Genomic DNA, 18,837 nt, shown 5'->3' on the forward strand with positions numbered 1-18,837 from the left:
GAGCCCCTTCCTTTGGCTCCTGGGCCCCCTTTCTGACCCTGGGTCAAAGTAAAAATTATCCCCCTGTACCCCTTCTCGTGGGCCCTGTCAGGCCTTTGGCACCCCAGGCCCTGAATTGTTATAAGCCAGAATGTGTCAGGAGGGGTCTTGATGTCCAGGCCTGGTATAAAATGTACTTAAAGGAACAGCAGCACTGTATGCTGATTAGCAATCAGCTGCACCTGTTACAAGTGGGAGTCACGTGACTTGGGGAGAGATGTGTGCAGAGTCACTTAGGCTATGGTAGAGTGGTGCAATGCACCACTGGACAGCCAATCAGAGTGGGTCACAAGACTGTCTTGTGACTATGAGGTTGCCCTACTCTGATTGGCTGACCCCAGTATATATGGGGCAAGCACAGACACCAAGGTGTGGGTTGTTGTGGTGGAGTTTCTGCGTGCTGTGCTGCTGGTTTGTGTACTGATTTTGGACTGCCTTCTCATGATTGTGACCTGCTGTATCCCTTACTTCTGGACTGTTTGACTGACTACTCTTCTGCCTGCTCCTTTTACCAACACATGCTTCTGTAACAAACAAACCTGTGTCTGCTTCTTTCGCTCTGTTTGGGTTCAACTGCTTCTTGTGCTGTCTTCCTATGCTCCCAAGCCACTCTGCTATCAGGAAAGCAAGGGCTATCCTCCCCTACTGACCTGACAGGCCCTGTATGCAACCCTCACCTCTTCACACAAAACATAACATTAAATTTGTAATAATTAGAGATTTATGAGATGTATTATTTATAGTGAAGATTTGTGGGTTGCTGCTTTTGTTGCTGGCTGCTGGCAGTTCATTCTCCGACCTCTCTGGTGTTCATAGCGAAGTAAGTTAGAAGTGATCAAAGGCAATCTTTTTTCCCCTGACACTTTGCGGACTACTTCTCAGGGTTTCACAAACCACCTGTGGTCCCCGTACCACAAGTTGGGAACTGGTGATAAAAACAAATTCTCAAGTTGCAATACTATGCACAATCACCTGGGAATAAGCCCTACTGAACTCAATGAGAATTGAACTTGGTGAGAATTATTTCTGAGCATATATGCATAGGATTGTGCTGTAATTAAAATTTCATACCTTAAGAGCTTTAATTCCCCCCTTAGCCTCAGCAGGCCCAATGCCTATTCAGAAGATACACAGGCAATTATGTATTACAGTTATTAAAATGATTCTGTACAAGGGCAGTAAACCCATTCTGTAGTTTAACTCCTGATTGCAAAGACTATGATCCTAGTTTCATAGACTAGGATCATACCGCACGGAAATCTTAGGCCAAACACATCATATGACTGTCATACTAGGTCCCTCTGATGTTACGAACAGCAGAAACACACAACAAAAGTGTTAACTAACAAAAGGGGCAATCTAATATATGCTTAACCAGGAGCAACCCCTATTGAATAAACTGGGACATAGTTCTGAGTAAACCGCATAGGCTTGTAAGGCTGCAATCAGATCTACTTACTGGGAGGATGTCCCATTGAACTTACCTTTGATGAAACATACAGAGGATTGCACTGTCACTTAATAACAGTAAGTAGGACTGTTGGTAAGAACAAGTGGGAAATGCACTGCTGCAACAGGCCACGATGCAGAATTAATCTATTTCAAGGAACCGTCTGCAGACACACTTTTCATGTGATTTTTATCTCTCCAGTGAATGAGTGGGTTTTCATTAATAGCAGCTAGATGCATTAACAAGCAGAGATAAAAAGCTGGAAACCATGTGGCAATATCAAAGGGCACTTTGCAGAAATTCCATCATTCTTAATTCAAAGCGATCTCCTTGCACATTTGAATTTTCCAGCTGTGTAATCAACAAATCTGCGTGATTGAAGATACGCTTCAGAAGAGTGCTTTCGAAAGAAAATAACCTCCCCAAACTGACATATATAGAAACCACAGTTCTCAGACGGAGAGTCCTTTCCAGGCTCTACTAGTTGATTGTCAAGCTTGTGTGCAAACGGCAAAGGCCAGAATGTTGGACAGAAACAACGCATTTGGCATTTACCCACCCAACTAAAATCAGTGAACCCCATTTGAGCTTTATGACTTTACTCAGTTTGTAGCGTCAGAAGACAGAAACAAACTTAGTGGTGGTAAGAGGGGTACAGGGAGGGATTCCTGGCACCTTCTTAAGGGAGCCACTAGATTCTCAGGCAAGAGATGATACCCAGAAAGATTTTTTAACCCAGGGGGATACTGCACATCCAGGGAGCATCACTAACCATTAACAGAGATCTAGGGCTGACATGCGTGGCAGCTGGTCACTCTCAATAGTTTTATGTCCAACGGAACAGTGTTGAGATTTTGCCTAGATACCATCTTAAGGCTGTAATTATATTCACAGCAACACTTGTAGCTTGTAACCACTCAGCATTGTACTACGTTACCTCCTTACTCTGCAGGAAGTATAATTAAGAGTGATGTAAAAAATAGTCTTCAGAGGCTTTTCTTTCAGTGTGTTTTCTTATGTTTAACAAATGAAAGGTCTCTCATTGCGTGTAAAAAATAGGTTCTGATGAAGTGCTTGGAAACAATGGCTTGGGAGTGGGGTGGGGTCAGGATTTTTGTCAGGCTAGAAAGAAAAATGGTGGGGCAGGGCGGGAGCATTTGGACAAGAATGATGGACAGTGAAACAGAGGAGACAAGAAAGCAGGCTCCTGTGAATCCGCAACAATGCACAGTGGGATTCAACTGCATTGTATAAATATTTGATGCTATCTAAATCATTTATGGCTCTGTCAGGGGTCATTTTACTTGTTTTAGATGAATAATTAAAAGGATAATTAGGAGGATCTACAATCTGAAATGTTCATCTAATTGTTCATTTTACAGTGTCTCTTACTAGACCGTGCAAGAAGATAGCAGACTCACACAGACAAGCACAGGTTTGTACACACACACACACACAGACACACCCCTACTTCTCACTTTCTCAAGAGTTTTATGGCCACGCAAGATACTTCTGGAGAATTCATGGCTATGTACCAATGTAGACAAGGCTTGCATAATTACGGAGAATATCCATCCATCATAGGCTCACAGTTGGAAGTACCTACAAGATCACCAAGCCCACCTCCCTGCCAACGTAGGCAGTCCACAACTACAGCATCCCTGAGAGATGGCTATTTATCCTCTGCTTAAAGATCTCCAACAACAAAGAACCTACTACCTTTTGAGGCAAACAGTTCCACTGCTCAAAAAAAAGTTCTTACTGTCAAGAATTTCTCAGAAGTTCCTAGAAAAGTGAACTTTTAAAGTTCGCCAAACAAGTATTAGCATATTAATGGCACTGTGGGAGGACAAAATGGGACATATTTTGATTTTTTGCCAACTTCCACCTCATTGTAATTTTGAACAATATTCACAGAATACTAGTTCTGGATAAATTTTTAATATTCTCTCTTGGTTTTAGTACTACACCTGTGCTTCAAAGAGGCCTTTCATCTTATAACTTTTTTGGGGAGTGGGAATGAAAGATAATTTTTATTTCTGTAATATTATGTATGCTATAAAGTTTCTTTTGGGCCCCTTCCCTTTTCTCTTCAAATGTAAATTTGGCTCCCTGCCCCCTCCTTTTGGGCTCCCTTTGGCTCCAGGTCCAAGGTATGGTATAACTCCTTTGCCACCATCATTCCCCAGAGACCCTGACTAACCATTTAGCAGCTGGAAACTGAGTGAAGCCCTACACTTACTGAGAGAACCTGAAGAAGCAGTTCCCAAAAGTTTTAGCAGCAGGTCCCACTTTTTAAAATTGCACACTATCAGGACCCACCTATATTTACGAGATTTTTAAAAAAGGAGATTTAGAAAGAAACAGTATTTTATTTATTTATTTATTTATTTATTTATTTATTTATTTATAATAAACAGAAAAAGACCCTCAAACATTTATCTCCCTATATCTACACATGCTTGCAAACTGCAGGAGCTGAGCTCTTTGCAGGGTAATTAGCAGTTACAGTTTCTGATTTTTGAACAGCCTTAGAGCTTGAGTCAATTAGTTATCTGATCTTCCCATCACCTTTTGGGAACCCACCAAAAATCAGGTTGCGATTCATCAGTGGGTCCTGACCACTGACCTAAAGCAACATTTCCCATATTTCTTCTCCTATAACAGGGGTCTCTAAACTTTTCAGTCAATGGGCCGCATCAAATATCTGGCACAGTGTCGAGAGGCGGATAGAAAAATTAAATATAAAATTTAAATAAATAGAGATGGAATGAATTGATGACTGAATAAATGAGTGGGCTTAAATGTCCAGAACTTCTCCAAACATGAACACAGCCCAAGAAATAAAGCACACACTTAAATGGACCCCAATTCCTCCACCCCAAAAACACAACTCTGGTCAACTGGGCCAGAGGTTCTCAGGGGATCACAGGCTGGCCACAGGCCGGATAGAGGCTCACTGCGGGCTGCATCTGGCCCCTGGGTCAGGGTTTGGAGACCCCTGTCCTATCACATAAGAACTGTTAAAGGATTAGGCTGGGAATACAGATGTTACTGTGGTCAGGAGCTCTTATGATGAGCAGAACATTGGGAGTCACTATGAAATTAGTGCAGATTATCAGTGCAGCCGCCCTGGGTCCCTTTGGGGATAAGGGCGGGGTATAAATAAAGTTGTTTATTATTATTATTATTATTATTACTATTATTATTATTATTATTATTATTGCTGCTGCTGCTGCAAAGTAAATATTTTGGAATACAATGAAGACAGCCAGCAAAAGGTCCAGGTACATAAGAGCTAGGACAAGATATAAATGTGAGACCAAGTTACTGCTGCAGTGAAAGCACTTGACAAAACCCCCAAGCCAAAGTGGGGGAAAAAAATTAAACATGCTAGTAGTGTCCAGTACACACAGCACAGGTAGGAAGAGGCATGAACTTAATTTCAAATTGCTTAGGGGCTTTGAGATGCCACCCAATTCTGCTGACCATAGTATAATGCTGTCTGAAAAACCCATTAAAGGTGAACCTTTATGTTAATACAGTTCTTTGGACTCGAAGTTTTAGAACTTTCAGAAAGCCCCTTCTGGCACAACAAAATACTCTCTTTGCCATTTCCCCGTCACATGAATGGATGGAAGACAGGCTATTCAAATCTGACTGCAGAAGACTGTGCTATAGAAACATCTATAGCCTATGGAGATGCAAGCATTTCCGACCGCAGCAGAAAATGTGGATTTTCAGTAATGCACAAGTTTCTGTAAACATTTCACAGCCCACACCACATCCAAAGAATGACTTATGTATTTGCAAAAAATGTAGTGCCAATATTTTGAGCATATGAGTCCCGCATGAAAAAGGATTAGGTTCTGCAGCAAGGGAAGGTTCATTGTTCAGACAACACTCACAGAGGAAAGGAAACAGAACATACGGACATTAGACTTGGATACTGGGTTCCATAATCTTTAGTCCAAGATGATTTATCTAGGTTAGAAACCTTGTAACAATATCCTTACAGTAGAAACTGGATTTTAAACCAAAAAGGAGTTTAAGAAAGAGGTGATCTACAGGATTAACCATGAATGAGAATGTATGGACGTCAGTGTTCACAAAAATGAACCAATATAATGGCAGCAAGGTGTGGGATAGTAGCAAGATATAGGACCTTCTCAATTGTGGCACCATGCCTCTGGAACCAGCTACCAGAAGATCTGAGAGCAGCTTTTTTGGGACATGGTTTCTGGCAAGTTTGAAGACTTATCTGTTTCACCTGGCCTTTGGGGAAGGAGGTACTCATAAGAACACAAGAAGAGCCCCACTGGATCAGGCCAAAGGCCCATCTAGTCCAGCTTCCTGTATCTCACAGTGGCCCACTAAATGCTTCAGGGAGCACACAAGACAAGACAACAGACACAAGTACACCAGACACAACCTGCATCCTGGTGCCCTCCCCTGCATCTGGCAATCAGAGGCAACCTGCCTCTAAAACAAAGAGCTTGCATATGCCTACTGTGACTTGTTACTTTTCCTCTATGGGCAATTTTCACAATGGAGAGAGGTGAAAAGCGGTGTGCCCCAAGGATCTGTCCTGGGACCGGTGCTTTTCAACCTCTTCATAAATGACCTGGAGACAGGGTTGAGCAGTGAAGTGGCTAAGTTTGCAGACGACACCAAACTTTTCCGAGTGGTGAAGACCAGAAGTGATTGTGAGGAGCTCCAGAAGGATCTCTCCAGACTGGCAGAATGGGCAGCAAAATGGCAGATGCGCTTCAATGTCAGTAAGTGTAAAGTCATGCACATTGGGGCAAAAAATCAAAACTTTAGATATAGGCTGATGGGTTCTGAGCTGTCTGTGACAGATCAGGAGAGAGATCTTGGGGTGGTGGTGGACAGGTCGATGAAAGTGTCGACCCAATGTGCGGCAGCAGTGAAGAAGGCCAATTCTATGCTTGGGATCATTAGGAAGGGTATTGAGAACAAAACGGCTAGTATTATAATGCCGTTGTACAAATCGATGGTAAGGCCACACCTGGAGTATTGTGTCCAGTTCTGGTCGCCACATCTAAAAAAAAACATAGTGGAAATGGAAAAGGTGCAAAAGAGAGCGACTAAGATGATTACGGGACTGGGGCACATTCCTTATGAGAAAAGGCTACGGCGTTTGGGCCTCTTCAGCCTAGAAAAGAGACGCCTGAGGGGGCACATGATTGAGACATACAAAATTATGCAGGGGATGGACAGAGTGGATAGGGAGATGCTCTTTACACTCTCACATAATACCAGAACCAGGGGACATCCACTAAAATTGAGTGTTGGGCGGGTTAGGACAGACAAAAGAAAATATTTCTTTATTCAGCGTGTGGTCGGTCTGTGGAACTCCTTGCCACAGGATGTGGTGATGGCGTCTAGCCTGGACGCCTTTAAAAGGGGATTGGACAAGTTTCTGGAGGAAAAATCCATTATGGGGTACAAGCCATGATGTGTATGCGCAACCTCCTGATTTTAGAAATGGGTTATGTCAGAATGCCAGATGCAAGGGAGGGCACCAGGATGAGGTCTCTTGTTATCTGGTGTGCTCCCTGGGGCATTTGGTGGGCCGCTGTGAGATACAGGAAGCTGGACTAGATGGGCCTATGGCCTGATCCAGTGGGGCTGTTCTTATGTTCTTATATGTTCTCTAGAAATTTGACCAATTCCCTCTTAAAGGCATCTAAGCAAGATGCCATCACTACTTACTGCGGCAAAATGTTCCACAGACTACACGCTGGGTAAAGAAATATTTTCTTCTGTCTGTCCTAACTCTCCCAGTACTCAATTTAGGGACCCTTAGAGCCCAATCCTGTGGTTGGCGGCACGGCTCCATGACACCGACCACAGTCACAAATGTGCCATAAGGCACGTCTGCGGGGCTCACTGCTGGGCTGCCGTTGGTGCTAGCCCAACACCGGCTGGTGCTGGGCTAGCACGGGGCGGTTGCCCAGCTTCCTCGGCTTGGCGGTCTCCCAGACAGGCGTGGGCGTGGAGGAGGTGTTCCAGGGAGGGGGAAGGCATGCTGAGGGGCAGGTGGGAGATGTGCCAGGGGCGGGGAGGAGGAGAATCCATGGAGCTCAGCTCCGCAGGATCCAGGGTGCTCGTGGAGGGCTGCGCACCCTACACGAGCGCCTTTACTCTACTGCTGACCTTTTGGTCTGCAGTAAAGTGAGTAGCCCCATTGCGGGGCTGCTTACCTTACTCGAGGGAAGGGGAAAAACATCCCCTTCTCCCGAAGAGCGCAGGATTCGGCGGCAGCCCTTTTCGGTGACGCCAAGCCTGGGCACTTCCAGGCAGCTCAGGATTGGGCTGCCTGTCCTTAAGGACCCCTTAACTTTTTAAACTTTTATGCTGCGATATATTATTTATTTCCTATCTGCTCTTTCAGTGTTGTTGTTGTTTAAAATGTTTTATGGTTTTAATGGTTTTTTATTTTAATAAATTTATGTTGATATTCTTATGTATTTATGTTTCATTGTAATCCACTTTGGATGTTTAGAAGTGGTATAGAAATCTTTTAAATACATACATACATACATACATACATACATACATACATACATACATACATACATACATAAAATAATCCTTACCAGTTTTCCCAGTATTTTTCATCCATGTCTTGTTAGAAGATTCATTATCAAAACCATCCAGCTTTATTTCTTGATATTCTTCTCCAACACGTGCCTGATGATCTACAATATCTATTGGAGACTGATGAGTTCTCCCACAATCCACATTTGAAGTAACCCAGTGGTCGGGACCGTATGCACCTGTTTCAAAGGCAAACAGAATATGATGGAATAATGATGAATAATGATGGTTTAACAAAAAACAAAAACAAAAAAACCAGACAAAACTGAGTAAGAAATGCTAAGATCATCTTGTGAGGATGCAGTCCATGGTTCTTTATCCTCTGTAGTCAGAAGAAGCTGTCTCAAGAGAAGACCATTTCAAATGCAGCATCTAATCTAGGGAATGCTCTCCCTAGTAAGGTTTCCCAGCATGAAAAGTGTAGGGTTTTTTCATGCCTTTTTATTTGCCCAGGTCTTTCAGCATGAGCAGATTTTATTACTAATGACAAATTCTACCAACCTACTTATTCTGCAATTGTTGCTTTGTTGTTACTGTTCTGATACAGATAACATTTATTGCCTTATATTTATTTCTCATTTTATTTTTGAGGTTTTCTTTACAGGATTCTAAAAAAGCTCTGAAAGCTTCAAAATTTAAGAGTGGGGTATAACTGTTTTAAGAAACAAGGAAACCAACCACTTAAGTTAGCTGCTCTGTTCCCCACATTTGGTATAACTACCATGATAGCTTTGCCTAGTGGTGAAGTAATTGCATTCAAGAGTGCCAAGTCTAAAAATCAAAAACTTATGACACCACTTTGTATGACACCACAGAATTTGACTATGAATAATATGCTTGGATATCCTAAGGCCTAGGTTTGAAGACCAGCACCAAAACCAATGTATGAATCCAAAATATGAGCTAGGTATTTTTTCACAACTAACAGCTAAAACAAAACTGGACAAAACTAAAAACAAGTTGAAAATTTGTTTTTATTTTAAAAACTGAGAGAAGGGAACAGCAGGGAGAACAATTTATACTAGTATTCTATGAAATTTGTAACCAAGAGGCTTGGTTGAAATAGAATTCATTTATTGGTAACCAGGCAGCTTAGAGCTAACAGCCAGGTTTTCTGTCTAGGAACGCTCAAGTGCAGTTTTAATTGAAACTGATCTTCCACTACAGATTTCAAATTAATTCTTTTTCTAAGTGTCACATGCTCCAGACACTATTGTCTTGCAAAAAACCCTATATCATTAGTGGAGGAAATAGAACACTTTTTCTAGCTTGCAGGCATCGATTACCTATTCCAGACATCAAAGCACAAATGCCACTCCACACTATATGAATTTCTTCAGTATTAAACATTTTATACAGTACAGAGAATTATATCTCTTCTTATATGAATTTGCGCATACCTTGGCATGCTGATTTTTAAAAAATGTGTGTGAGAGAGAAGAAAGGTGTTAAAATCTTTACATAAAGTCTTTTGTAAAGTGTTTTAAATAAAACTGAGACACTAAATAAAGCTTACATTTTATATAACATCAAGTAGTAAAAGATGAGAAAAGCCTTTTAAATTAAAGGAAAAAAGTCGTTTAACAATAGCCTCATTAATGTGGGAGAGGGTAGCTGGCTAACAATCCATTGATCATTCTCTCTCCAGGCACTTTGAACAGCTTTGCTCCAAGGCAAGAACCCCTCCCTTCCCCCTGAGCACGTGAAAGAAAGATAATCACTGTGCATTCTTTCCCAGCGCTGCGCTCTTGGTGAAGGGAGGGATCACTGGCTTGGAGTGAAGCCTTTCTAAGCACCTGGAGAGAGACTGATGGATTGGTGGTCTGCCTAATGCCTCTGCCTTACATCTCAAAGGTCAGGAAGGCTGTTTTTAAATCACCAGCAAAGGGACATTGTTTTTTAAATGGATTTGCTTTAATGAGATTTTTGCTATCCAAGTGTGTTCTGGGAACAAAACCCTTGCGAATAACGAGACTCAATCTGTAGTTTTTATAATACTGCAAAGGTGAAGCATCCGCTAAGCAAATTGCACCTGTAAAGAAAATTGAAAGACTGTGACTATCAACTTTCTTAAGGGATGCTCCCTCTCTGAAGTACACATCACCACTGTATTGAACTTAATACATGCTTGTTATATCAGAAAATGTCCAATAGAACCTGGAGTGATCTGCTTGCCCAGCTGGTGACCCAATGCTTGCATGCTCAGAGAGAGAGAGAGAGAGAGAGAGAGAGAGAGAGAGAGAGAGAGAGAGAGAGAGAGAGAGATATTGAGGAACATGAGAAGATCTTAGCACCCTCCTTAAATTCAGCGTTAGTGATGTTTCTGCCACCATTTTCTCTTGTGGTCAGAGGAGAGGTAAGAAACTCTTGCCCTGTGAGCTTCACTAACCTCCCTCCTACAAGCTTTATCCACCTCACCCACTTCTTGTAGTGACCACAGGGCCGCTGAGAGCTGGGACTGGGCCAGGGCAAGTTGCCGAATTGGACCCTCTTCCTAAATCTCCCTACACACCAGATGTTACTGTATAGTTTGTTTTGCCATGGTCTTGGACCCCTGGAAGCCAAGATCCTGGGGATTTTGTCCCGTCCCCCTCCACTCAGGTCTGAGTGACCATGGAGAGAATGCCGGACTCCCAGAATTCCCTCCGCCACCCGCTAGAGGAAATGGGCAGCAGTTGCTGCAGCTTTGGACTCTGTGGATAGAGGTCAGCCCACCCTCCCCATCCTCCTCTCATTCACTAGCACATGAGAAGAGGATAGGACTGGATTCCAGACAGGCAGCAAGCTGGGTGAGGTTGCAGGTGGCCACAGGGCAAGGGGAACCACCTGCCACCTTATTGCCTCCAGTGAGGTTTTCAACTTGTGTCATAGCTGGCCTTGCTCTGCATAGAACAGAAGTGAATGACAAGAGAGCCCGATGCGGCTTCTTAACTTTAAAAGTGCAAATAATTCTAAAAGGCAGGTTCTGATAAAACAGCCTCTTCTTCACTATCTGTATTTGTGATTCATTAAATAAGAACATAACGTAAGAACATAAGAACAGCTCCACTGGATCAGGCCATAGGCCCATCTAGTCCAGCTTCCTGTATCTCATAGCGGCCCACCAAATGCCCCAGGGAGCACACCAGATAACAAGAGACCTGCATCCTGGTGCCCTCCGTTGCATCTGACATAGCCCATTTCTAAATGAGCATCCATGTGGATTTTCATGTGGAAAATATGTGGAACTCATTCAAATTCCCCTTATAATCTATTCTGGTAGAACACAAGCCAAACAGAAGAGTATTTTTGACAGGGGTTTATCCAAGTGTGTCTGCGGAGAGTGTGTCTGCAAAGTTCAGAGTTGTAGATCTTATGTATGTTCTTATGTCCATGTCATACTGCTACAGAGGGATGTTTGATGCTCTGTAGCCCTACTCATAGTAAAGATGTATGGAAAGCAGTGACATAACACCAGTCCAGTTGTCCAATTTCTAGAATACTAAAATATCACATATTCTACAAAACATGATCTTGGTCATAGGCATCAAACATATGGCACATGGGCCAGATGCAGCTCATGAAAGCACTTTATCCAGACTATATGATAGTTGGGCTCTCCCAGCACCATCATCAACTCCTCTCAGCTGCTGAGGAGTCACTGCTGAAAGGACAGCTTGCATGGTAATTAGGCTCTCCCATACCTTGAAAATACGATCAAGATTTGCATATTTTCTCTTCTCACATTTGCAGCTAATGAGTTTCTAAGTGAGAAAAAAGTACTTATTTCTGGTCTTCACCTGCTTAAAGACATCACTTCCTGCTTAATGGCATCACTTCTGGCCCTCAGCAAACCTAGTGAATGCTATTCAGCCCACTCTATGAAACTATGAGACTGACACCCCTTAACTAGGTGATGAGCAGATTGAAGCAGTACCATCAGGTTGTGATCATTATGAGATATGTGGCATGAGATAAAAGAGTGGATTGAATGGAACATTGGTTCAATCCATCAAGGCAGTTCTCATATTCTAAGTTTGCTGTAAACTATTTCCAATTTTTAATTTTTGCAGAAAACAGTTTTCATCCATATGAAGAAAAAATAACTTCTTGTTAAGACTATCAATGCAAATGTTGGTCTTTTTTTCCTTGGGCTAAAATTTTCTCTCTGTCTGTAGTTTTAATAATAGCTTCCGCAATACGTAAACCATCTTTAAATAGAAGCCAAAAATTAGCTTGTTTTGCTATTGCTACTGTACATTCCAAATAATGACTTCAATTCACTAATGAAAAGCCATTAAAAATAATGAATTCTGTCTAAATCTAATTAAAGCTAATATAAACTTTCAAGTTTTCTTTTTTTTTCTTTTTGTAAACCCCATTCAAATATTTTTCCCACAAAACCTATAGATGAAATATATAAATTTTAGAAGTAGTATTAACGCTCGGTCATTTACATTTTTTCCCTTTCTCATTAACTTTCCAATTACCAGTTTGGTGGTTTTTCTATAAAATTGTTCTCTGCCTGTACTTCTTAACAAAAGAGCACCTCTTCATTTCCCAAGAAACCAGATACCTATTTACTTTTCACAAACTTTCTAATGCAGATCATACATTTGTCAGCCGAAATCATCTCAAAATTTATCTTGTCAACCGTTGCAGTTAAACAACAACTTCCAATGCATATTAGAAGCAGCCAATCCAAACAGCCAATCCAAGAAGAATCTATTCTCTGGACAAACAGTTTTGATTAGGGGTGACACAAAACAAGGTGAAAAAGTTCCCAGTTGGAACAAAACCACAGAATGGTTAAGTCGGTATGTTCTACACTTTTAGGTCTTCATACAATTGCCTCTTAAAAACCCCTGTGGAAGCATTGCAAGTGTTGTTGTTTTTTCTTTTTCAGTTAGGCTTTCTCTCTCATTATGAGATGGTTGTATTGTGCTGTTACTTAGATCCCAGATGGAAACACCAGCTAGAACAACACTAACTATCAAAACTAAATGTAGCCTGTCAGAAGGTGGCAGGGTTTCTAACTGTTTCTAATTCCACATCACCCTGCAGGCTCAACACAGGCCACTGCAATCCTGTAATTTCACGTATTTTTGAAGTTTTGATCTGGCAGCATTAGTGCGCAAATGAGTATCCATGGACTACCAGGCCTTAAGGCTCTGTCTAGGAGCCAGGAGTTAGTACATACATTTGCTAGTTTGGCACAAGAGGGAGTAAAATGGCAGTTTTCCTTCACATAACTTTGCTAATATGGCCTGGCCAACCATTTTGCTTGATAAAGCGGCAGACACTCCATCTGGGCCACTGAGATAATTTGCCTCTTGCCTGCCAGACCTGTCACACCATAAAAAAGCACAACACAATCAAGGATAATTTACAGAAAACTTATTGAAACAACGACATTTTTATCTGTTGAAAAATTCATCTGTTCATTTCAGTTTACAAAATTTCATGACCAAAAACAACTCTGGCAGTAGATTCATGAACATGTGGTTTCCAATAACAAGCTAAAATCAAATGCCCCGGAGCTGACACTTTCACTTTTGACACCAAAATGTTAACATTTTGAGGAATTTCCATTTGGTGCCATAAGCCACATCAAAGTTTCACTGCAAAAAGATATTTGGGGCATGTTGTTAAATTAACCACTGGCAACTATTAAGAAATTATTACAGTTTCTAAAATCGGCAATAGGATTTTAAATGCAGGTCTAAGAGTGAGGTAGCCCCTATCTCTGCTACTGGCATAAAACAAAGCCGCTTACAGTATACAGCCCTTGCAGAATAATGTGTTTTAAGACCGTAAAGAGCATAAATACGATATTCATGGAAAGTCTTCACCAAAAAGTGTTCTCTTAAGATAGTTAGTAACTAGATTCAAATATGATACTTCTTTTTTTTTTAACTTATTCAAGATTCATAGAAAATGCCATAGGAAGAGATATAGTTGGAAACTTTCAACCACATCAAGTAATATTATTAATATTTCATACTCATATTACATAACATACTGTATACATTTTAAATAAGGTTCAGATATTCAAATCTATCTAGCGGATTACTGAGCATCTCATACATAAACTCTACGACTGGGTGCCAAATGGTGTTTTGTTTTAACAAATGCTTTCTATGTCTTTCGACAAGCAGTGAACTTGACCATTTTGTCATCAATTCCGACAGCGAAGGAACAGATCTTATTTTCAGATTTCAGGCAAATACTAATCTTGTGGTTACCAAGGCATATATAAAACTATCTCATACAGAGTAGCAGGGACAATTTTCAGAATACAGTTAAGTAAAAAGAAGAGCGGTTCAAAGAGATTGAGGCATTCAGTAAACTGAACGGCACCTGGAAAACCATTTTCCAATATTGCTGTGATATTTCACTGTGCCACCACCTACAAAATAAGTCTGTTCGTCTGGACCAACTAGAGTCCAATAAGTCTGGACCACTAGAGGTCCAACAGTTGCCATTGCCTCCATTGTATATTTTAGACATAGTAAAGGGCCATCTGTCTGGCCATCTTTATACAGTTTTCTCTCAAAACTAAACCAACAGACAACAGAACTTTCTCTAAAGAAGGACCACATAGGGCACAAGCCTAACCAGATCTACTCAGAAGTAAGTCCTATTTTGTTTAATGGAACAAAATTTTGCTTACTCTCAGGAAAGTATGGTTAGGATTGCAGCCATAGATGATTAAGGGCCCAAGACTATCCGACTTTCCAGTGTTAATGAAGCCACAACAGAGGCCCGGAGATAAGGGAACAAATGATCCCCTACCTTGAGGAGGCCTCCTTGATTGCCCCTCCACCACAGTCTGCAGTGCTGACCCTGTTGGCACAGCTGTATCAGTGATGCAAAGTTGGATAGGATTGGTCCCAAAATTTCCTGGGACAGATCTTTCTCCCACATTTTCTTATTTGACTTAACTCGCTTTGTTTCAATACTTAGCATATAGTAAGATTTTGAAATCTTCTCCACATGTATAATTAACTACTGATAACTATATTATTCTCTTTGTAATACTCTCTCATGCTTTCTCATTTGATTTTGAAGAAAATTCCTAAACTGCAAGTTGAAAAGTCACCTGTCAAGATCCAAGTAGGACAAACTGTGAAAACATGCTATCCAAATGCAAAATTCAGAACACACAGTTTTAGACTTGGCATATGAATTCCAAACATACATGTACTTCACATTATATCCATCTTTCCCTCTGTTTGCCTTGGATAGCAAGGTCCAGGAGGTCCAGGAGGAATTCTGAGGCCCTCCAGCCAGGGGCATGGCATCCACGGATAAGGAGGACCCACTATTCATCCCCTCCTACTGGAGGGGATGAACACATATACTCACAGCCACTGTTACCATACAGGTCTAGCTTGCCAGTTGTTGACTGTCAACTGCTTGTCTTTCCACAGTGACTTCCCCAGCAGGTTCTTATTTGGATGCCCGAAGCAACACAAGCCACAGCTTTTGCTATTGCTGAGATGGTCTCACAAGCAACACCTAAGCAATTAGCATTTGCCAAAAACGGACCTGACAGGCAGCAGGTAGTTTAGTTGGAAAGAAAAAAAAGCTTTCCTCCCATCTTGGGGGACTTTAAATAGTTCTGATGTGACAACAGATTATTCAGTGCAACTGTCCCTCATTCTAATATTCAGGAATGTAATAGTTCCCAAGATGTTTTACAAGCAATTGCAAACTCTTACTTAATGACACTTAATACTCCCTGAGCCCTCTTTCCATTAGCATTCTTTCCATGTCCCCACTATTAATGTGGCAGCAGCAGCAACTAGAGCAAACAAGAAGATGGTAAACAAAATAACATCCGTTTTTCCCCCCTTCTGGGTTCTTTTAAGGTCTCCAGCAGATGTGCCCAAAGTAATACCTAATACCATTCTATCATTAGCATACATTTAAACGTGGTGTGTTTCATCCCTTTCATTTTTCAACAAGGCAGGAGCAAAGACTGCTGTTGAATTCTGTCCTACAATTTTTGCATGGTGGAAAAACAAAACAAACCAAACAAAATTAAGTTTTCTGAAGACTACATTTTTCAGAGTGGGGACAATCAGCCCATAAAGAGCCAGGATAGTGTAAGTCAGCCATTTTCAACCATTGTGCCATGGCACCCTGGTGTACCACAAGTGGTCCACAGGTGTGCCACTGGAATTTGGGGGAGTCATTTATTAGTAGGGTCAATGGGGATGTGAGCCCCCCACTGGCAGCATGGTGTGCCCTGTCAATTGTAAAAAAAACCTGATGGTGTGCGTTTACAATTTTAGTGGCCTTGTCAGTGTATAGTATTGGCAACCTTCAGTCTCGAAAGACTATGGTATCGCGCTCTGATACCATAGCTATATAAGTAAGATCCTATAGCTTTAGTGGCCTTGTCAGTGTACTATGAAATGAAAAAGGTTGAAAATGACTGGTGTAAGTGGTTCAGAAGTTGGACTTAGACCTGGAAGATCCAGGTTCAAATCCCGGTTCAGTCATAAAGTTTCCTGAGTAACCTAGGGCCAGTCATTCTCTCTCAGCCTCACCTACCTCAATGGGTTATTGCAAGGACAGAAAAAGGGAAGGAGCTTCTTGGAGGAAATACAGTATTTGGGCATCCAAATACAGTGGAAAATGAACATAAACTGGTCAATTAGAGCAGAAGCCCTCACCTGTTCTGTTGTCACAAAGAGACCCCATGCTGAATTCATGGGCTAGGGCAAAGAATGATGTGGATGCCCAAGTATTTTGAATTAACAGAGATGGGCAAGAGGGTGAAGTCCAGGGGAAGTCGAAAAGAAAGCTGAGCATAGGCCTCAGAAAGTCAGAAAGGGAGGCTGGGATATTTGAAGAAGTCCACCAGGTTTCCTGTTAATGTTTCATTCTGATTTAAAATCTTAATACTATTATATACAATATTAAGAATACAAGAACCACATAATATATTTGCCAAACTGCGTACCCCATCCTACAATATCTGGTCAAGCCGCTGCTCATTAAGTACCAGGCGCAGCGCCAGTCTTTAGATCTTCTCCTGCATATAATTTCCAATCTAAACAACTCTTTATTAAAGAAATAAACATTGTGTCCAGACCAAACTCTGTGTCTAGAGCAGCGGCTGCCAAACTGTGCAAGGAAAAAGCAGTTCCTGTTCGGGCCCACTCTTACTGTTCCACTGTGATATGTGGAAGAAGCCCACCTGACTGCTGTAATGCAACATTCTAATCTAGAAAGTCATGTCTGCAGCCCACTGCCCCAGCAGGCTTTGCACCTGCGTTTCTGCGCAGATGTGACTGCCTAGAGCACCAATTTTCAATCTTTTTCATCTCACGGCACACTGATGCGGTGCTAAAATTGTCAGGGCACATCATTTGTTTTATGACCATTGACAAGGCACACCATGCTACCGGTAGGGGTCTCAAATCTCCCAATTGCCCTACTAATAAAGACCCTCCCCAGACTCCCACACCTGCAGGCCACCTGCAGCATACTAGCGTGCCATGGCACAGTGGTTGAAAATCACTAGAGTGTTGTGTTACAGCAATTGCATAGGCCTTCTCTGAGCAACGTGGCAGAATGGTAAGATCTGCTCACATGGGAGAAGGATGCAGTGTTGCGCCGGATCCAGCCTGCAGGCTGTGTTTAGGTGAGTGTTCGTCTAAGAGTTTGGCATGAAAATAAAAAATAGGGCTAAACTGCTAAGATCAGTACAGTACATTCAACATTCAGTACAGTCACATTCAAACAAGAATTTTTTTTAGAAACGTCCAGGACTTTTAAGGTTCAAACCTGGACACATAAGCAAGATTCAAAGGAACTGTGCACATTCCGGAGTGTTGGGGAAAAGTGCCTGAGCGAACTGTACTTCTTTCCCCCATACTTCAGGGTAACATGAATGGGACAGATAACAGAATCTTAGGGCATAATCCTAAGCCAGTCTACTCAGAAGTAAATCCTATTGTATTCAATGGGACTTACTGCCAGGAAAGTAAGGTTAGGATTGCAGCCTTAGAGTTGGAATCATCTGTTGGAATCAGCCTGTGTAGGCTGTCCACAACTGTAACACCCCTGATAGATGGTTATGCAACCTCTGCTTAAAGATTTCCAATAGTGGAGAGTCTACCATCTTCCAAAGCAGTTTAGTTTATAAAGGCACACAGTTTATAACATCTGTGTGCAACTCATTTGACATGTAAACTTAGAAACTTCAAAAGAGGAAATAAGACTTGGCTGATGCTTCTTGATTTGGTGTCATTCTCAGGCTTCATCAGTAACAGAAAACCAAGGAATCAGGTAGGCTTGGGATGAAAAGTTAAGAACAAGCAGGCAAATGGAACAAAGATATCAAAAAAGTACCTAAGATTTGAATCAAGGAAGAGGTCTTGTTTTAAACTATGAGTAATTTTGTGTTCCAGAAGCCAATGGGACTGTATCATGTAATGAGTGTACTCTGAATTCAATCCTAGATTGTGCTCCACAGTCTGAAATCTTGCCAGAGTCCTTTGAAAGGAAGACATCTATGAATCATTTGAACTCTGTTATGTATTTTCCCCCCTTAATTTATTTTTGTTTATTTTGAAAGCTTATGTCCTGCCTTTCCAGCAAGGTAACACTTTGGGTACCTGGGTTATAAACCACTTAGAACTTTTAAGATGAGAACCAGCACCATGAACTGAGCACAGAAGCAAACAGGATCTATTACAGAATGTATAAATTATGGTTAAGCTGCAGTT

At 41.6% G+C, this 18,837-nt stretch overlaps 1 protein-coding gene across 3 annotated transcripts in view; it reads right to left on the bottom strand.

The window, feature by feature from the left end:
• Positions 1-18,837, bottom strand: part of PTPRG (protein tyrosine phosphatase receptor type G) — a 659,913-nt gene that overhangs the window by 316,418 nt on the left and 324,658 nt on the right. For all 3 annotated transcript variants that reach the window (XM_066613931.1, XM_066613930.1, XM_066613929.1), the window contains exon 3: positions 8,113-8,292. In XM_066613931.1, the coding sequence (XP_066470028.1) occupies positions 8,113-8,292 (180 nt within the window). The remainder of the gene's footprint in view (positions 1-8,112; positions 8,293-18,837) is intronic.

The sequence above is a fragment of the Tiliqua scincoides genome, chromosome 2, assembly GCF_035046505.1.
Source record: "Tiliqua scincoides isolate rTilSci1 chromosome 2, rTilSci1.hap2, whole genome shotgun sequence".
In the NCBI taxonomy this organism is placed as follows: Eukaryota; Metazoa; Chordata; class Lepidosauria; order Squamata; family Scincidae; genus Tiliqua; species Tiliqua scincoides.